The following is a 21,871-nucleotide window of genomic DNA, read 5'->3' as shown; positions in this document are numbered from 1 at the left end:
GTTCCAGGTGCTCCTTCAGCTCCAAGGAGAGGGCGTGGGGGCCATCGAGGTGGCAGGGGAAGATTTGGTATTCGGCGAGATGGTCCTATGAAATTTGAGAAAGACTTTGACTTTGAAAGTGCAAATGCACAATTTAACAAGGAGGAAATTGACAGAGAGTTTCATAATAAACTTAAATTGAAAGGTGGGTTTTTTCTACTCAAAAAATACTCTTTATTTGACTTGTGAATCATCGGTGTTTAGTGCAAGTCTTGCCTTTTATGGTATGTGCTTGTTTTTCAGTGGAAGATAAACTTGAGAAACAGGAGAAGCCTGTAAATGGTGAAGATAAAGGAGACTCAGGAGTTGATACTCAAAACAGTGAAGGAAATGCCGATGAAGAAGATCCACTTGGACCTAACTGCTATTATGACAAAACTAAGTCCTTCTTTGATAATATTTCTTGTGATGATAATAGGTACAGTCTTTTAAGCTGTTCTTAAGCTCTTAGGAGGTTGAAGTGTAAAATGATTTATAAATTCGCAAAGTTTAATGAATACTTAAAAATATCTACTGCAATTTTTTAATGTTTTATCTTGCTAAAAGAAAGTAATTATACTAAAATTTAAATTAGTAAATAAAACAGAAGTGTTCATCTAACATCTAAGTAAGACCTTTTACTTTACCCCTCTACGATGTAGTTCAAATAAAACCAGAGCCAAAAGTACTAATGTTATTTTGAAGTTTGCTGATATCATAAAACTCTGCCGCATTTCAGTAAATGTGGATCCAGAAAATTGTCAGGTTAATTGAAGAACCTAGCATAACAAACTAAATAGAGTTCCACGGTTTCTGCTGACCAATCCAAATTGTCCTACTCCTGGCTGCAGTTTAGTGCCACCTGGTGGCAGTTGTTTACCGCAGTTTAAACAGGAATGGAGATGATACTGAGCCCTGTGATTGGGCTCTAGGATAGCAGCAGCAGCAATCCAGACACTTGCTTCAGACATCAGGTCCAGGGATTGGGCCAGGATCATACTGGTGACGCAGTATGATCATACTGGACCTACCCTTCTGCTCCCAGCTTCCGAGACAGGGTTTCCTTTCCTGGCTTTACCTTCTCTTCCACTGGGACTGAGTAGAGGGTAGAGTTAATTGCCAATCCCATTATATTTGAATTCCCGTTATATTGGTGGTGTTATGTTTCTTTGTTTTATTAACTATTTGCAAGAGCCTAATACTGGTCATATTTTCACATGAAATTTAACAGAATATTATAGGAACATATTGCCATGGACAGCTTGTGATGACTTAGATAATATGCTTATTCTTATTTGATCTTTAGGAATTGCTTTGCTTTAATTTAGGAATTAATGTTACATAGTTTTGCTTGAAAATGTTCTTTAAAACCTGATATACACTGAAGATTATTTGTGCTTATAATAGAGAACGGAGACCAACCTGGGCTGAAGAAAGAAGATTAAATGCTGAAACATTTGGAATCCCACTCCGTCCAAACCGTGGCCGTGGGGGGTATAGAGGCAGAGGAGGTCTTGGTTTCCGTGGTGGCCGAGGGCGTGGTGGTGGCAGAGGTGGTACCTTCACCACCCCTCGAGGATTTCGTGGTGGATTCAGAGGAGGTCGTGGGGGTAGGGAGTTTGCAGATTTTGAATATAGGGTAAGTATTATATGCTTTTCATAAAACTACCTTTCAAACAGCATGCATTTTAATGAAACTCAAAATGTTTTTACTTTTATCTATTTTGAGTGAATACTTTAGGGCATTTGTATAACTTTCATCTTTACCTGATTAGGATATTTATAGAATTTTAAGGAGCTGTAACTTCTTAGCTAATAAGTCTTTTTTGTCTTTTTATTATAGAGCTATGGTTTTAGATTTTATGGACTGGTAGAATTTCCCCAAAAAAGCTATTAGAAACTGACTTAGGACTATTTCTTTTTTTTCTTTTTTTTTAATTATTTTTTGTTGGAGGCACAGGACACCACTACAGGTATTATCCAAAAAAGGATTATGTCATACCATCTTTATTTCAGATAACAAAGTATGCTTTAACACCAAAAGACTAGGAAAACAAACCTGTACGTTTAATAACAGCTATTAAATAGTATTTTATAGTATTTTTCATGCACTAGGCTTTGTTCTAAATGTTTTTCACATATTAACTCACTTAAACCTCACAGCAACTCTGTGGTGTAGGTTCTCTTTTTAATCCCCATTTTACAAATGAGGAAAAGTATATACTAAATAACTTGTCCAAGGTCAGCTAGTAAGTGGTGATGCTGGGTCTTGAACCTAGTAAATTTGTTCCTGAGTCAGTGCTCCTAATTTAGTTTTGTGAAAAACTCAACTACATTTTCCTTGGTTTTCTTATTTTGCCGTGGCCTTAAAAAGCTCTTGATATATTGACACTTGGGAACTGCTGCTGGAAAATTGTATAGCTCTGTGTAGTATGTTTATATATATTATTTACTTATTTAAAAGAGTCTGTAAATTAAATCTATGTCACTATCCTAATTTATTGACTTTTAGGGATAGTGGAGATGAAGGTATATAATCACAGAAAGGATCAATATCCCCTAGTAAAGAGGCATACTAGAAATTGCAAGGGGCAGCTGAAAAAAGACCTGCTGGCAGGAATTTCATTGTCCAATATATTTAAAACTGACAGTTGTTAAGATCTTTCTTAAAGGTTCAGTATTAGTGGCTTTGGGGTCAGGTCTATTAATTTTTTTAAATTTTTATTTGTTGATTGATTTTAGAGAGGAAGGGGGAGAGAGAAACATCAGTTTGTTATTCCACTTATTTATGCATTCAGTGATTGATTCTGTATGTACCCTGATCGGGGATTGAACCCACAACCTTGGCATGTGGGTGTTTGGGGACAACACTAACCAGCTGAGCTACCCGGCCAGGCCTGGTCTGTTAATTTTGATGCCTTTGATATTGTCTCATCACAGCCAAGACTACTGAAAATTAGCCTTTTTATTAGCTCTTGTCTATCCAGCCATGGTGTCCTGATGGAGCTGCAGCACTTATAACTTGCAAAATTGCCATTCTAGCTAGGAGACTGTATCTTAGGAACTTACTGCTCTTGCCAGTGACATTTTCTTACAGAATTTAGTAGCCTTTTCACAAATACTTGCCCTTAACTCCTCTGCAGTCTTTGACACTGACCACCACCCACCTAACTTGAAATCTTTCTTTCTAGTTTTTTTTAAATACACTTATATTTTTTTAATAAAACAACACATTTTTCTCAACACAACCTATAAGGTGCCTCCAGGTTAGAAGTCTAGTGCTCTCTAGTTCTTTTTGCCAGTGGGACACCTCTTGGTTCACTCTGCCACAGATATGTGGGCCTTCTTGTCTTGTTTAGGGACAAATTTATTCGTGTCTCAGGACCTTTTTTATCCATTCTTTCTGCCTGGAAAATTCAGTTTGCTTCTTGCTAGCATTCCTGCTCCTGTTTGCACTCTTGCATATGCTCAAGTGTGCCAGAGTGTGCTCACTCTCATTTGCTCGCTCTCACTGTCTCCCACTCTGCCCCCCTTCCCTCCTCCCTCTCTCACTTTCCCTTCCCTCCTCCCTTTTGCAGCTTGTCAATGCATAGCTTCTAAAGAGTTTTTCATCTTGGACCTCATATGCTTCCACCCGCATTGCTCCATCTTCACCTACTTTGTGCCTGTGATCAGCTTAAACTTAACCTTCCTCAGAATGTAACCTTCCTCAGAATGATATCATCATCTTCTTACCTTCCCATTTTCTCAGCTTTGCCTCTTCCAAGTGTTTGATTAGCTAGTGATACACCATTGTTTGTGTCCCCACTGACAGTGGATGAAAACTACATTGAGTTAGCTTGGTTTGAGAAAAAGGGCATTTAAAATAGACTTCAATCCCAATGAGAATTTTAGTAATTATTGCTAGTATGACCTCAGTTGAGTCATTAAACCTTTCAGATGCTCAATTTTGACATTTGTGGAGAGTTGCACAGTCTTACCTCTGATACACCTTTTTAAAGATCATTAAAATCTCAGTTGGGAAGCGTCTGAGAGTTCTGACCTCCTGGCCAAACTTTATACTACTTCTGTAGCTGGAACTTTACCCTTCCTGAAAGCATCATCCCACCCCAGGGATGCTCTCATTGTTTGGATTTCACAGACATGCATATAATTTGAGTGAAAATCTTTTTCCTATTAATTTAAACTATTAATTTAACTCTGTCCTTGTAAATACACAGAATATATACACTCTTCATAATATTTTAGATATTTGAAAAAGTAGCTGTCACATTGTTTGTTTAAGACTGGACCGTTACTTCACTTTATCTAAATTTTGAGTAATCACCGTGTGCATAATACATGCACTTACAAATGCAAACATCATTTGAAGCTGTGTCTCACTGTTTCGTCATTTTGAGCCTTTAGTTAAAAACCGCTTTTACAAACAGGGTGGGGCAAAAATGGGTTTACTGTTATGAGTATGCAAAATACAGCATTCTTGTATTGTTTATTAATTATTGTATTTTCCATATGAACAACTGTAACCCTACTTTTGCCCCACCCTGTATAGTGCAGAATTGGAATGCATTATAGAGGTTGTCTGCATGAGTCTTTATCTGCACTAGTGTATTTCTGACAAAATCTGCTTGGGTGTTTCAGGGAGTGACAGATTCACCCTAACGCATTGCCCTGGTGCTTAAAAGGTTCTAATGTGACATTGCTCTGCCTCCTCTTCTTACTGTGAGGGTCCTACTGGACATATCCAGCCCCATTTCTCATTACCCTCTAACTTACCTGATTTAAGCAAGTTGACTCATAATCATCTCTCATACACACTGTTTTTTATTCCAACTCTGACCTCATTTATTGACTGAATGTATTGAATTCTTCCTGTATGCCGAGCACTGTACTGGACATTGGTGGTAAGCAAAACACTCGGTGCGGCCTTCTTAGTGTTTATAGTCCAGTGGAAAGTCAGACACAGCTAAAAGTCAGGGGCTCCCTTTCAGTTACACTTCACAGACTTGCCCAAGGTTTTCTCTGTCCTTGTAAACTTCTCTTCCTTCCTTTACTGATTTATTCCTTTTCTCACCTCCTGTAGTATCTGTTTTCATCAGCATACATTTTAAATGCATTCATGTTCCCTATTTCGTGCATTTTGTTCTGTATCACCAGCTAGATGGGAGCCTCTTGGCATTAGTGAGTATGTGTTCTACTTTTTCCACCAAAATGCTGTGCTCAGCTTGAAGTAAGTACTTAGCATATGTTAATTAGGAATACACTACTTTAGCCTTTAGTGGCACCAAAGGTCCCATCAACGTGGCTAGCCTCTGATAGTCCATTCCAAAGTTGAATGACCCTTCTGCCTGCCTTGAGAAGCCTGGCCTTCTCAGCAGCCCATGCCTTCTAGATCATACCATCTGGCACATTTAAAGGTAGAAATAGTAATCACTATTACATACAAGAGATTAACCTGCAAGGATTAAACTCATTTCTCAAACATACAGTACTTCTCAGAGGTGGACCTCAATGGCATTTGCAGCAGCCTTCATGTAATGGTTGGCTTTGTTCATTGTGCTCTGTTGACATGAATCATTACATTTTTAGGCTGAGCATAAGCAAATCTGATTGTTTAATGAAAACATGGGTTTGATAGGATTATCAATTTTTAGAACTCTTTAAAAATAGCCAAACTAGGACCTCTCTCCCACCCCCACCTCAGTACATAGAGGTTAACTCTCTTGACCTAGGTACAAGCTAATGTATAAAGCCAAATTCACTCTCTTTGAATTATAGCCCCATTTTTCTTAAGGATAATGTTAGAAACATAAACGTATGGCGAGTTTGGTTCTATGGCACTTTCTTTTTGTGTGTGGGGGGAATCAGGCCAGGGGTAATAAGAGGAGAGCCAGCTCCTGTTTTATATGCTGCTGCTAAGAAGCTAAGTAACCAGGGTGGATGAGACAGATTGCCTCCCATTTGAGCATGTGATTCTTCAGAGATCATCCAGACAATGGGGTGTCCCAGATGACTCAGTATGGTTCTCTCTCCCTTTCACTCTTTCCCTCTTTCTTTCTCTTTTTTGCTTTTTTCTTTCAGAAAACCACAGCTTTTGGACCCTAATAGGTCTAGATTAATCAAATAGTTTTCTGAAAGGTTAAAAAAAAAATCAGAGCATGTGAAGGTTGGCTTTAGTGGGGAGTGGGGGGATCATCTTCAGCATAATTCTCTTTCCACCAATTTACACCATGCCATAGATATTCCAATTTAATAACATTGTACACATGGTTTGGTGTATGCACAGATAAAGTTAAGTCTTTAACATAGGAAATATGTATTTCTAACAGTCAGGGTGAGAGTCAGCAGTAAAAGCCAGGTATGTGGTAGCAACTAGTTCTGAGGAAAGTAGAAGCCCCTGGCTCTGTTGCTCTGTGTACAGGCCTTTAGTTTAAGATTAGTCTCACTGGAAAGCTGGAGGCTCCTTGAGATTTTTACTGCTTTTTCCCTGGTTACTTCTATAAACTTCCCAGTCAACTCTCTGATTTTCAGAAACTTATTTCAAATTTAAAAGTTATCTTTTAAAAGGAATTCCTAAATCATTGCTTTCTCCTGGCATGACCCATTGGAGAGAAATGTTATTTTACTGTCTGGATATTTTATTACTTAGTAAAGACATAAAAGACTGAGAGAGATTTTATTAATCTTTCAAAGTACATTGTTGGTTGTACTTGATTAATTTGACTAGTATGTTGAAGGTTTAAGTTCTGTCATTATTTTTAAAGATTATTGGGATGGCAGCCAAAGATAGTGGGGGTACTGGTGCAATTTCCAGTCAGGGCACGTGCCCAGGTTGTAGGCTTGATCCCCCAGTAGGGGATGTGCAGGAGGCAGCCAATCAATGTTTCTCTCTTATTGATGTTTCTATACCTCTCTCCCTCTCTCCCTTCCTCTCTCTCTCTAAAATCAATAAAAAACATTTTTAAAAATAAATAAACTCTACTACTAACTAGAAAATGTAAACAAATAATGAGCTCCTGCTGGGTGTGAAAGTTGTAAAAAGTATTTTTTGGAAATCAGTGGTACAGATTTATACATAAAAGGAGGGTATATTTAAAGATAATGGAAAGTATGCTTAAGCATTTTAGAAAGAAATAATTATTAATTAACCAATAATTTGAAACAGCACATTTTTTTTCCTTTTTTAGAAAGACAACAAAGTTGCTGCATAGTCTACAAAGAAGTCTTTGAAAATAGGTGAATTTCTAGCTCTTCGTGGTCCTGAGAATTGGTTTCAGTCTTTATCAAGAATGAAGAAGTGAATTCGCTGTATATTTGTCACCAGCACTGGGTTTTTTTGTTTGTCTGTGTGTCTGTTTGTTTGTTTTTCTGCTTAATTTCAAAGATATGATGCAGTTATATTGGGGGGGGCTCATCTTTAAAAATGAGCATTAAATATATTTGAAATAGCAGAAGGTCAAGTAATTTCTTATGTATAGTTAAACTAAAGCAGTACTTCAGTGGGACTTACAAGTATTTTTTCATCACTGAAAGGATTTTTCTTATCACTAAATTGTATTTGGCAATTACTGCAAGTTGCCTGCAGCTAGGGCCATGATACTGTGTTTCAAGCCACAGAAGGGTGGGGGGGTGTGTGTGTGTGTATGTGTGTGTATCTGTCTGTCTTTTGCCCTTTCTTTCTTTTTGGAAATCCTGTAATATCCCTTTTGAGGTAGCTTATTTCGTCAGTTAATTAGGGTGCTGGATGGTAGATAATTTTGTCAGTCAACTATGTACACACAGTAAATACTGTTTCTTAGGCAAAGGTAACTTTTTTATATAGTTGTAAAATTCCATTATATTCCATTGCCAAAGAAACATTAAGAACTTTGTATAGCTGTATAAAAAGCAACTAATTTTTTAAAGAATAAACATTTTAAAGTCAGCAAACATACTGTGTCCTTGCAGAAGTTGTGCTGAGGAGCAGAGCTATGGGTGGGTCTTTTTTTCATAGTTTTCCAGGCTTAAGATTTTTTATTTTGATTTTTTTTTTCAATGTTTGGAATTCAAATGAAGATTTGATACGTTCGTTCGTTATCTAAAAAGGATAAATTACTCATGCTCATCGTAAGAACTTCATTTTATAGTAAATGGCATATCACAGGATTTGTCCAAATAATAGATATTTTCAGTATATGAATGTAAATAATCATAGATAAGAATGTACTTAGCTGTATTTTCAAATAAGTAACCCTCCTCCTCTTTTTTAAGACAATAAAACTAGGCATCAATTAACCTGTTCTTCCTGATAATGCCTGGAATTTTGTCATGATAAGTTGACTCATTCTGTTATATTTCGTGAGGATTCAGAGTGTTAGAAATTATTTTGGCAACCTATCAGATATCATAACACTGGTCCTTGGGCCTGTGATTCACAAATGACTCGATATAGATTTCATTGCTAACTATAAATTACTAGTAAATCTTTTTGATATTTTAAGCTATAGTGGGGGAAAATCTGGCCACTTTTGTGTTTTTATGAAGGCCATGGAATAAAAGGGATCCAAAGATTTAAATATTCTTATCTCTTTTGATTTTATTAACTTTCTCAAACTACTCAGTAGTGATAAAGATGTGGAAAACTGCATCGTAGAATTAGAATATTTAAAGATGGTTGATATTTTTAATTTTATATCTTTTGTATAGCTCTACAAGATGTTTTGTAATTTGGTTTCATTATTAAGTTTCAGTACTTGGCAGCCAGAATTTAGATAATATTGTTTAATACTGTTTGCTTGCATGTTAACAACAAAACCGTCTGGAGGACCCATATATCATGATACTGAACACTTTCTGAGGCATTCTGAACATCAAAGCAAGTGCTATGGCAACACCTGTAGACCATTTGAGATGTCTGGGCCTATTTCAAGAACAAAAACCGTAAATACCAGTTCTACGTGCTTTAAAAATATGAATTCATGCCTTTTCCAAGCCCTCTGGGTCACTGACTAGGGCATTTGGTGCCCCAACAGTAACTGGCAACATGGCATACCTGCAGTGCACCTTACAATATTAAAGCAAGGTTTTTATTCTGAGACAGAATAAAACTCTTCAATAAAAAATGTTCGTCAAAGTTCTTTCTCTTTAAACAGGAATATATTCTTATAATAGAAAGATAAAGGCATCTTTAAAATGTCAGAATGGAATTATGGTCATGTTTATATTCCCTAAAATAACTAAATTAGTTTCTTCTAAGATTTATTTATTGTTGTAGGTGTTTAGGTAAAGGCAGAAGCCCCTTCTCTCCTCTCCCCCCCCCCCCCCCCCCCAGTGGAGACCACACCTAAGTTCAAATCTGTGACATGAGGAGACAGCCAGGTGGGAAACCTCAGGCTAGAATATGACCTCTGGGCAGGCAAGGGCAAAAGGGGAGAGAGAGAAGGTCTGGCTTCTCCTAAATTCACCTATTGGATAGACCATTTCTCCCTCCAAAAGTGGAACTTAAAGTGAGAGGTAGGGAAGATAGGTCAGGAATGTCAATCCAGCTCAATGGCTCTTAATCAGGGTCTGAACTGATATCCTGGGAGCATTTAGAAAAGTGAGGGAATGTGTTTTTGTCTGTCCCAATGACTAGGAACCACTATTGGCATTTAAGAGCAAGGATGAGAGATAGTAAATGTCTTACACTATGCTAGACAGTGCCACATAATCAATTTTCCAGTCCAAAGTGCAGCAGTGGCCCCTCCACTTTGAGAAGTACTAACTGAACTCTCTTCACGTGGGAAGACAATGAGTGAGGAATTAATTTGCACCCCCCCCTGCCCCCAAGCTTGCTTTACATGGGACACAAAGGGACAGGTGTAAAGAGACCTTACTTCTGATAGCAGTATCAACATTTTGAAACCCCATTATTGCAGTAGGAGTTACCACTCCATCCAATTCTCTCTCAGTGGTTCACAAATCTCATCAGAATCACCTGAGGAGCACTTTTAAAATACAAATTTCCATGTTCCACACCTAGAGAGTCTCATTCTTAAGTTTTGTAGTGGAGCCTGGGGATCTAAGTCCCACAGGTAGTTCTAATCAGACAGGTTTAGAAAGACAGTTTAAAATATCAGCTGGCTCTTCTAGCCCCCTCATTTAAGGGCCTTGGTGACATTTTCTCAGTAGGATGATTTTTTCATTTCCTCACCCTTCCAAACCTGGTATATCCAGGCTGTAATTGGGGCATGACGAGGGAAAGGACTAAGTGTGTGTGCGCGGGGCAGGGGGTGGAGGCATTTCTACAGGACAGAATCTGGGGGAAACAGATTGAGACTTCGTTGCCTCCAGGGTTTGGCTGCTTTGAGTACTGAGACTTAAGTTTTTTGTTCCTAGCATACAGGAAATGGATGTTTGTTGTGTCTGTCTCAAATTTACATGGCTGTTGTCCCTGCTTCTGAGTTATCTCCCTGAAAGAGAAGCTTCTCCTGTAAGCCCCTGTGTTAATAGCTCAGATCTAATGGCTGGATTCAGTGTTTTAGGATACCTCTACCCTATTAGTTTAGAGACTATAAGCTAGTTTAAACTGACAGTGGGGAGAGTATCACAACATAATCAAGATGAGTGATCTCTTTTTTTTCTTTTTTTTAACATATATTTATTGATTTCAGAGAGGGGAGGGGGGGAGAGAGAGAAACATCAATGATGAGAGAGTCATTGATCAGCTGCCTCCTGCACGCCCCCAACTGGGGATCGAGCCCACACCCCGGGCATGTGCCCTGACCAGGAATCGAACCACGATCTCCTAAATCCTAGGTCGATGCCCAGCTGCTGAGCCAGGCCTGGCTGGATGAGTGATATCCTAAATGAGCTCAGATGTCTTAAATTTGCTAGGTTGCTTCTTTTGACTGTGTTTTTAAAAGATGAGAAGTATTAGTACAATTGGACTCAAATTTAGGGAAGTAGAGTAGCACCATTAACCCCTGAATCTGAGGATGCTAAATAGGGATTTGCTCAGAGCAGGCTGCCTTAGCTTCTTGCAAGATGGAGACACAGGGACAACTTCTCAAAAGAGGTATCCCCTGAATAGGAATTGATCAAGTGAGGGAAGTAAGGGAGAGTAGCTTTGAGCAGCAGAGCCCAGCAACAGCCAGCCAGCCTGTGTGTGCACTAGCAAACTAGAGGTCCCAGTCATTGCTCTTGGGGTAATCCCAGCCTTCTGAGGAAGAGCAATGCAAAGGTTCATATCCTGTTTCAGAGCCATTGTTAGAAAAAGCTAGCTTCTGGTTTGGGGACATTTATAAGTTTGGCTATAAGAGCATGTGGTGAGACTATGAATCTATGTGGTTTCTGTTCTGAGTAATGGTGCAGAGCTGTTAGCCAGTGGTATGGGTGTCCTTTAAATTTCAGCTGTCTTCATATTTAATGAACTTGGCTGACTGATAAAAATGTTCTCGGGTTTAGCTCATAAACATATCAGAATAGACCTGAATCTGATTGCAGTTCACAATACTGGTTTTAAGGGAAAACTTTAAAATGCACTGCTGTCCAATGTTGTTGTTTATAAAGAAATAAAGCAGCTGTGTGAGACCAAAGCATATGTCAGTTCAATAATGAGGCTTTCTTAGAGTGACTCATACTTTAGGTGCACAGAAACAACTGAGAGCAGCCAGCAAGAAGCTCATGACCCAGAAAGTCGCCTTTGCCTCTAGGCTTGAAGAGCAGTCTGTGAGTGGAAGGGGAAGACAGCAAAGAATGCCAGTCTTGAAGGGGGTGTGAGAAGCCCGGGCCCAGGCAAGATTATAATGATTATAAATGGTATACAGTCATCCCAGTACAGAGGACAGGAACATGTTTACTAGATGTCTGTATGCTTCTATAATCCTGGTACTAACCTAATCCTGGTAATCCTTGGGTGTTAGCCTCACAAGGATTGTTGATGAGAATGCAAATCCCAACATTGCAATTCAGGATTTTGCTTGTGCTGAAATTGTTCTGTAGATTTTTTATGAGTTGGTCCCTTGCTCCATTCCCCAGGTTTAATAGCATTTCTTTGTCCCAAAGTGTGTATGAAATCTTACATGTTGCGGTTTATGAAATGCAGTTAGGTATAGTTTTGTTTTGTTTTTGTACACTTGATTTTGGCCAAAAGGCCGAGAAGCGATTGTTTTGTTTTTATAAAAGTAATACATTGTAGAAAGAATACGGGAAGTATTAAAGATGGTTTTTAAAAATAGATAAAAGAAAAGAAAGAATCATCTACAATTCCACTACCCAGAGCTAACTGTTGTTAGCACTGTTTGAATGTATACCTGCCTGGCATTGTTCTGTACAGGCATGTGCTTTTCAACAAAAATTGATTCATGAGAAATGCACTGTTGTGAAATATGTACTTGTTTTTTCACATATATTGAATATCACTGTTGTTTTGAAGTATATGCACACAGAAAAGTACACATACCATGATTACCTATGTAACAAGCAGCCATGGGAATCAGGATATTAACAGTACCCACATAAGCCTGCCCCCCCCCACACACACACACACACAATTGCCTTCCAGTAGCCCCCCGCTTCCTCAAGCATAACTACTGTCCTGACTTCTAAGTATAGAGTGCTTTTTGCTTGTTTTTTGTTCTTTATATAAATGGAATTATATAGTGTATGCTTTTTTTGTGCTTAGCTTCCTTGCTCAACATTGTGTTTGTGGGAGTTGAACATATTGCTGCATTTGGCTGTAGAGTGTTCCTTTTCATTGCAGTATAATATTCCATTGTATTAATAGACCACATTTGATCCATTCTGATGATGCCACATTTGGGTAATTTCTGTCTTTGGATGTTAAAATAATGCTGGCAATGTCTTTCCCTCTGCAAGAGAAGCCAAAGTGTTTTACACTTTTTGAGGACTTAGACTATGGTAAAAGATAGTAGTTCCCAGCTGTAGTACCACTGCACACCAGTGTGCTCAGCAAGTAATTTGTTACCGTGGAGTATCAGAAAACCCTGATGTATTGTCAATGTAGACATAGATAGATGTGTAGATTAGAGCAGATTCAAGGTTAATCCTCTATGTGCCTAACCTTTGACCCCCTAAGGACACTGTTCCCACCATCACCTTTCCCAGTAGTGGCACTAGAGTATTTCTTGCCCTACAAATCTATGTTCAGGATGTGGGCTTGGTGTCCTTCCTCTCTTCCCTCTCCCAATGAAACCTCTATTACTCTGAGAGGTCATGTGATCCTTTCACTCTCCTGATTTGATCATCTAATGACCTAATTACTGCCCATCATCTTGAAGAACCTAATACCTGCCTTCCTCTTACTCTGCACTTCTGTTCTTCCAAATGACTTCAGCTTCTGTGTGGTTTACCCATCTGAGTTGGGAGTCCCCAAATAACCATACTCATGGCTATGATTTCTTACAGCAAAAATACACAAAGCAAAATTAGCAAATGAAAAAGATGAATAGGCAAAGCCTGGGGGAAACCAGGTTCAAACTTTCAGGGGGGACTTTGAAAGGAGTTACACAGAATGTACAGTTTAGGCACAGTGAGTCACTCTTATCAGTTCCGGGAATGGTGGAAAACCTGAAATCCAAGTTCTCAGATGTCAGCCAAGGGCCAAACTTGTAAGCAGGCCTTACAGATGACAGCAGCCCAGCCTGCTGTGTGAACTCCCCCACTCCCCCTCGTTCTTGTTCCTTGTCCAGTGACTTTTCCTTTCGTCCCCTCCCGCCCAAAGCTGTGGGTACACCTGTGCCTTGTTCAGCCACATCTGCATCACCTCCGATTCGTGGATTTAGACACCCCACACTTTGATCTTCCAGCTCACTTGCTCAAGAAATAACTTGTAAAAAATGGACCTTTCTACTTTGGACTGATTAGCTCTTTTGCTTTCCCCACCACCATCTCCAGCCAGCCTAGACTCCATTATCCTTCATCTATCTTGCAAATACCCTAAACTCCCTTGAGCCTCTTTTGAGCTGCTTGTGCTCCTGCCTAGAGAAACTCAACCCTGAAAGCATCCACCCATCCACATTGTCCGTATTTACCCAGAAGGCTGAGTCCTGTGAAAGAAAATCACAAATGAGTAAATTAGTAACACTGTAAATCTGATTACTGCTCTCTGCTGGGCCAGCAAAACTTAATACGTTTTTGAAATCATTTCTCTGAAGTCATCAAATGGCCTTGCCATCTATTTCAAAGAGAACTAGAGGACATTGATTGGAAACTGCCTGAAGCACTTACCATACTGTCTAAACCAGCCTCATCTGCAACTCAGCCTTTTCCTGGTGGCCCAATGAAAATAGGAAAAAAAAAAACATTTATCAAAAAACTGCTTGTGCTCTAGCTCCCTAACTCCCAGACTTAAAATACTTATTTATCTCTTTAGCTTCAACTTATTCCTTGAGAATGGATCCTTTCTGTTCACATTTAATTTTAAGCTGGCATACTACATAGCATATTGTGTTATATTCATATATTAATATATAATTGTAATTATATAATTGTAATATATAATTGTAATATATAATTGCAAACTCCTATTTTAAGAAAATTATGCTTGAATCCTACATCCTATCAGCTTCTGCTTAGCTCTTTAACTGTCAAGATGATCTCCCTTTCACTCCTCAATACACTTGATCTACTCCTTTTGGTAAGGTTACCAGTGATCTCCAGTGAGCCTTTCCAGTTTTCCTCTGTTTGTTTTACAGATGCCTTCCGTACAGTTGACCTCTTCTTAAAGTACTCTTACCCTGCTGACTGCTACATTCATCTACTTTTTCCCCTCTCCTCTAGCTGCTGTTCCTCAGTCTGTTTACCTGATTCCTTCACCACCCCATCTTGAAAAAATTGTGTTCCTCAGAGCTCTACTTTAGCTTTTTCCCTCCTTTTTTAAGCTGCATACTCTCTCTGTCATCAACCCCTATGGGGAATTGTCTTCAAATTAACATCTAGCACATTCTCTTTTCTGAATCTAGATCTGACTTCTAGATATCTGTACTTGAAGGCCTCTCGAATTTAATGTTCCCCTAACTGAAGTAATCTCTCTACTTTCTTCCAGTGTTCACCATCTACTAACCTGAGTATGCCAGAAATCTGGAAGTCATTTTTGACAGTTTCCTTCAGTTCTGCACCAGCATCACCCTGTTACCAAGTTCTGTCAATTATACTTCATAAAAATATCTAATACTTTTTTATTTAAAAATTTTTTTAATTATTTTGATGGGAGATATGTGTACATGTATGCGGGGGATATTGTTGTTTTAATTGATTTTAGAGAGAGAAACATTGATATGAGAGAGAAACATCTATCAGTTGCCTCCCATACCCACGCACCCCAACATGGGATGGAACCCACAACCTGGGTATGTGCCCTGACTGGGAATCCAATCAGTGACCTTTCAGTGCATGGTATGATGCTCAACCAACTGAGCACACCATCCAGGGCCATATATGTGTTTTCATTTAAATTCCTCAGAAAGGTTTATAATGAAAGGCAGCAATCACACTAACAATCTTACTCCTTCCTACCTCTATTCTGTTTTTAGTTTTGCTAATTTACTATGGGAAAGGAGAAACCATATATTCAACAAATATTTGAGCCCTAACTGTGGAAGAGATATAGTCCCAATTGCAGGGTAAGCAGCAGTGAGAAAAAGAAACCCAGCCCTTATTAGACCTTATATTGTGGAGATAAAATAAATGAGTAAAATATGTAATATGTTAAGATGCTTAAGTGCTTGAAGAAAAAGCCAGGAAGAGAGGTGAGGACAAGAGTGCATGGGCTGGAGGGGTATTGCTGCTTCCACTTTAAAATAGGTTAGGGAGCCCTGGCCAGGTGGCTCAGTTTTGGAGCATTGTGTCGTGCACCCATAGGTTGTGGGTTTGATTCCTGGTCAGGGTACATACAGGAGGCAACCAATAGATGTTTCTCTCTCACATCCATGTTTTTTCCCTCTTCCTCTAAAATAAAATAAAAATAATAAACATACCCTCCCGTGAGGATTTTTTTAAAAAGATACTTAAAGAAAGTAGGGAAGCTGACATTTGAGAAATGGCTCAGAAGGTGATTTGATATTCAAGCAAAAAAAACTGTAGCTGCAAAGATCCTGAACCAGGAGTGAACCTAGTACAGCTGGAGTGGAGTGAGTGGGGAAAGGGTGGCAGAATATGAGGTTAGAGAGGGAGCAATGGAAGCAACTGTAGTGATATTTATTCTGGGGTGGAAGCAATTGTAGGGCTTTGAACAGACGAGTGACAATCTGACTTAATTTGAAAAGAATGCCTGCTGCATTGAGAATAAACTACATAGTAGGGCAAGAAACTAGGAGGCCAGTGCACTAACTAGTCCAGAGTGATGCTACCTGGCAGTTGGAACATGGGGCTTAGACTTCCAGTACTGATTCTTGCAGAGGCCTTTGCAGTGAGCCCTGTGGAGTGGTTGCCAGTCTGGTATCCTCAGCTGGCTAAGGCTTTAAAGCATGCATTCACACAGTTCAAAAATAAATAATAGGATACAGTCAAAAGTCTTCCTGTTCTCATTGTCCCTCAGACTTACAGTTGCCCTCTCCATGTGGAGCAAGGTGGTTTCCAATTTTTGCTAATATAAGCAGTGCTGAAATGAACCTTCATGAATCATTTCCTAAATGGGTGAATTTATCTGTAAAATAAATCCAGTAACTGGAAATTCTAGATAACAGGAGACATAGCTCTGTAATTCTAATAAATATTTCTGTGTCCCCCTCAGTAGAGATTATAGCAATTTACACTTTAACCCGTTTTTAAGGGTGTCTGCTGCCCTACATTTACCAGTACGATGTTATCAAACTTGAAAATGTTTGCCAGTCTTATAATTGAAAAATGTTACCTCAATACCCAGTGCATTTCACTTTGTGTGAGGTTGAACATTTTTTTTATTAGTACTTCCTTTTCTATGAACTGCATATAAATATTGTTTGATGATTTTCTCCTCAGATGTTAGACTTTTCCTTAAGTTATTTACAGGAGCTGTTTTTGTATTAGGGAAAATTTTGTTTTATTTTTGTTTTGTTTTTTATTTAATAATACCTGTATATAGTTAGTGCAGATGAAACAAAATAGTATACAGTCAGTCTACTTCTCTTCCTTAAGGCAAATACTTTTAACTGTTTATCCATACTCTAGAAAGTATTCCTCTCCAAATTGTGTGTGTATGTGTGTGTAAGAGAGATACCTTCATTCCCCATTTTCCTAATATATCAGTAGGAAGAGCCTATATAAACTGTTGTTTACTGTGTTTATTTTCACCTGTTATCAACTACAGACCTCCTGATATGAAGATATACTGTCTTAACCTCACATAGGCACAGATTCACACATCATTGCTCTGTATTTTATTAATATACTTACCATAATACTTGGTTACAGTTAATAGGGATTACTTATTACAACTAAGTAAACATCATTATGAATGAGTCAAGTAGTATAAACCCCATCTGTATTTCCTTTCTTACAATATGTTATTCTTCCTGCCATTAAAAATTGCCTTATTTACACGTTGGTTGACTTTAAAAGCTGAAAACTAGTAATATTCTGCTATGATTTTATAAGAATTCTTCACAGATCCAAGTGATATGCCATCCCTACAGTTCTAATTGTAAATACTATACCTTTAAAAAAGATACTACCATGGTCATGATTAAATGGATTTTCTTAGATTCAAAATAATTTACATTTTTTTTAAAGATTTTTTAATTTATTTTTATTTATTTTTTTTTTTAGACAGAGGAAGGGGGAGAGAGAGAAACATCGATGTGAGAGCAAAACATCAATCGGCTGCCTCCTGCATGCTCCCTACACGGGATCAAGCCCACAACCTGAGCCTGGGCCCCGGGCTCTGACAGGGAATTGAACCCACAACCTTTCGGGGCACAGGACATCACCCAACCAACTGTGCCACACCAGCCAGGGCAAAATCATCTACATTTTAATTTGCTCCATGATTGAACCTTCTCTAAGTTTTAAATTGTTTCTCCTCTATTTCCTTTTGTTTAATATATATGCACAAGACTCTGTGACCCATATGATAAGTAACTGTGAACCTGTCATTTAACCCAAAAACTAGAGCGTTTCCAACAACCTGCATCTATGTATTACAGCTCCCCTATTCCATTTCTGCTTCACCCAAAAGGAAACCACTCTCCTGAATTTTGTATGTATTATTATCTTGGGTTTTTGTGTTCATTTGTTTTTTTAATTTATTTACAATGTTTTTCCCTAGAATTTCTAATTGGCTTATACACGTTTTCTCCCTCTCATGCTTTCTCATGTGTGTTCTCTCTCTCCTCCCTCTCTTTTTTTCCTCCTCTCTCTATCTTTATCTCTAGCTCTTTCTCATTCTTTATTACTTGGAATCTATTCCATTCTTGAGCTCACCAATTTTCTAATCTAATTTAGACAATTTTTTCTTGGACCATTATTTTCTTTACAGTTTTTTGTTTGGTTGTTTTTCCTGGAGTTTCTGAATGCTCTTCTTTTTTGCTTGTATTTGTTGCCTTTATCATACAATAAAGATTTCCCTAACATTATTTTATTTAGTCTATGACATCTTTTTTCCTAGAGATGGTTGTCCTATAATAACCTTCCGCCATCCTGCTAAAATCCAAACATGTTGCTTTTAAGATCATCAAAGTTAGTATCGTGGGATTTCTCATTGCTCTTTTAAGTTAGAGTCACAGTTTCCTGGATGCCATATTTTCTATTATCTTGTTTCTAGAATTCTTCCTTAGGGAGCTTTCTAAGAAAGTGCATGTATAGGGCCAGACAGTAAGGTTTCATCTTTCCCTCTTTTTATTTAACAACCCTTTAAAAATATATAAACCAGCCCAGTGGTTGAGCATCGACCTAGGATGCAGGGGATCGCGGTTCGATTCCCAGTCAGGGCACATGCCCGGGTTGCGGGCTCGATCCCCAGTGGGGGGCATGCAGGAGGCAGCCAATCAATGACCCTCTCATCATTGATGTTTCTTTCCCCCTCTCCCTTCCTCTCTCTGAAATATATATATATATATATACACACACACACACCACACACCATTCTTAGGTCAATTGCTGATCCTTTTTTAATATGCAGTGGTTTTAAATCTAATGCCAATCTGATTCTTTTTAAATATGTATTTTTTTCCCCTCTCTGGAAACTTAGCATTGTCTTTTGTGTTAAGAAATTTTATAATGACTTCTCTGGGTATTGGTCTTATTTTTGTTCTATCCCAGTGTTATGCTGGGTTCATAGACCTTTTGATTTAATTTAAAGATTTGTGTCTTTTTCTCTTTAGCTTGTTCTCTTATTATTTCTTAGGTAATTTCTTTGATGCCATCCACATGTTCTTTTACTCAGATATAAGAACTGCTGAATCCATCCTTTGTGTCTTCATTGTTATTGTTTTAAATATATTTTTATTGATTTTTTGAGAGAGAGGAAGGGAGAGAAAAAGAGAAACATCCATCAGTTGCTTCCCATATCACCGGGAATCGAACTGGCAACCTTTTGGCACAGACCAACATTCAACCAACTGAGGGACACCAGCCAGGGCTATGTCTTAGTTTTTTCCTCACTTTCTTTTCTTATCTTGATTGTTAATCTTGGTCTCCTTCTCTGTAGTAGACTTTATTCAAATATCTTAGGAGGCAGAAGAGTTAGTTGCCCTGGACCTCTGTATATGGCCAGGATTTTGTCTCCTGGCAGGGTTTGCTTTATGGTAGTGATCTTTATCCTTGAGATCTCTGAATTCCAGAGGGCTTTGTTCAAAGGTCCCATTATTTCCAGATTCCCCTGATACCCTCAGAGAAGAGTCTTCCTCTTTATGTTTCCCAGAAGTGCATTGCCTAATTACAGGTCATTCTAGTTGCAGCAGTGAGAAACAGGATTGTTCACTGCTTGTGCAGACAGACCTTAGATTAGTTTTCCTGTTTTTAAGCCTCCTCCTCACTCTTGCCCTCTGTCATCCTGCTGCCTCAGAGTCTGAAGCATTTCAGAGCTCCAGGCAAGTGGCTCCTCCTGCACATGAGCACTCCAGGCCTGGTCCAAGTGGCAGCACCCTCTGCTCTGCCCTGTGTCACCACACTTCACCTGCTATCCTCAGTCTAGAAATTTATTGGAAAATACCTCACAGATTTCTTCCTGCCCATTTCTATTTATTTTATAAATATCATTTTACTCATTTATTGACACTTTAATGTAGTCTTTCTTTAAAAAAGAAGGTAAACATTTGTAGTTGGCTTACCATCTTAAAGCAGAAATCTGTGAAGCACCTTCAACTCTTGCCAGTACTACCACCTCCTCATTGGTCACCTTCCATCTGTACTACACGCCTCCAAATCATCGTGTGTGTAGTAGCCAGAGTGAACCTTTGGGAACACAAATCTGATTGTCACATTATCACATATCTCAAAGAAGACATCTATATGAAGTCCTCAGGAGATGGTGTCTTACTGGAAATTGTATCACTGCAACTATGGTTTATGTGGATGTGATCATGGTGTCGAACAGCAAGACCTGTACTCACAAGAGCCAGCCCCTGAGCAGGGCCTCTTCTCTCCACCAGGCCTCAGTCCTGATCTAGGCCTCTGAGCCACAGATCTAAAAATAAGTCACAAGAGCTGTGAGCTAGCAGCGCAGCTGCACACCTGGTTCTGTGGCTAGCTGCTATTCAACAGTAGTGAGTCCACATTTCCAACACTGCCACTGCTCTGGACAGCCTAGCGCTCCGGCTCAGCTTCCAACTAGGCCTCAGAGCCGCCCATAATCTGGCACTGGCCTCCTCTCTAGGTTGTAGATGATCAGAACCCCAAGCCTATTCTCTGCAAGTGTCTAAAGGCTTCTTGACAAAGCAAGAAATGCCAGGCAAGCCCATACTTATATAACCTTTCCCTGGATGTATCCCTGGGTCAGATGCCTCCCTGTGCCTCAATTCCAGACTCAATGGATTTGCTCTGTAGTGTTCATCATCCTAGGTCATGGCTTCTGCTCAAAACATACCTACTGTCTGGGTCAGCTTTTCTTTTCCAGCTGCTAATTGTTTAAATATGGAAATCCTGGAGTCTTCAGATGTCCATTGAACTGAGGTGGGACTGCCCTGGTGTGTCTCAGTAGCACAATCAGAAGATAGCTGCTTTTTTTTAATCCAGGAATGGAAAGGAGCTGTCAGACATGCTAATTCTTCCATTATCCCAACTTGGACTTACCGTCTCACTTAAGGAGTCAAGGAAGTATAGAACCAAAGATTAGTGAGTGCAAGTAATGTCTGTCACAGCCAACTATCGGAAAAGGACAGCCAGAGGACCTGGCAATGATAAGCGCACAGAGACGGTGAAAAGCCTGGCAATACCCAACAAAGGCTGGCAGGAGCCCCAGGGTGCCTTCTGGAGTAGGCTGGCACCTTTCCACCAAATTTGATTTCCCCACCACCACCAAATGAACAAACTGTGTGCACACAGTCTTCAGCCTTTCAAAAAGAGATTAAGAAAAAACTCAGCAAATTAGAAATAGATGGAGATCTCCCTAATGTAATGAATATTTACCCCAGAAATGTACAGCCAACATTATGTGTAATGGTGAAATATTGAACTTTCCTCTTGAGACTAGTGTCTACAAACTTCTATAATTAATAAGTGTATTATCAACATCTACAAAAATCACTTGTTTATTTTTTATTTTTATTTTTTTTAATTGATTTTAGAGAGAAACTGATCAGTTGCCTCCCGCACCTGCCCCGACGGGGTCAAACCCACTACCTTTTGGTGTACAGGATGACACTCCAACCAACTGAGCCACACCAGCCAATAATCACTTGTTTCTGTATACAAGCAAAAAGTCATTGAAAAACGAAAAGTTAAAATATTACCATTTATA

The 21,871-nt window shown here is 39.0% G+C and overlaps 1 protein-coding gene across 2 annotated transcripts in view; it reads left to right on the top strand.

Annotated features, from left to right (window-relative positions):
* The window catches only part of LSM14A (LSM14A mRNA processing body assembly factor), a 48,404-nt gene extending 40,457 nt beyond the window's left edge, over positions 1-7,947 (top strand). For both annotated transcript variants that reach the window (XM_016221041.2, XM_016221042.2), the window contains 4 exons: positions 2-184; positions 283-457; positions 1,426-1,657; positions 7,206-7,947. In XM_016221041.2, the coding sequence (XP_016076527.1) occupies positions 2-184; positions 283-457; positions 1,426-1,657; positions 7,206-7,229 (614 nt within the window). In that variant the 3' untranslated portion in view covers positions 7,230-7,947. The remainder of the gene's footprint in view (position 1; positions 185-282; positions 458-1,425; positions 1,658-7,205) is intronic.
* The last annotated feature ends 13,924 nt before the right edge of the window (positions 7,948-21,871 follow it).

This window comes from Miniopterus natalensis, chromosome 18, assembly GCF_054644295.1.
Source record: "Miniopterus natalensis isolate mMinNat1 chromosome 18, mMinNat1.hap1, whole genome shotgun sequence".
Taxonomy (NCBI): Eukaryota; Metazoa; Chordata; class Mammalia; order Chiroptera; family Miniopteridae; genus Miniopterus; species Miniopterus natalensis.
The sequence above is the reverse complement of the archived record's forward strand: the minus strand, read 5'-3'. Positions and strand labels throughout refer to the sequence as shown.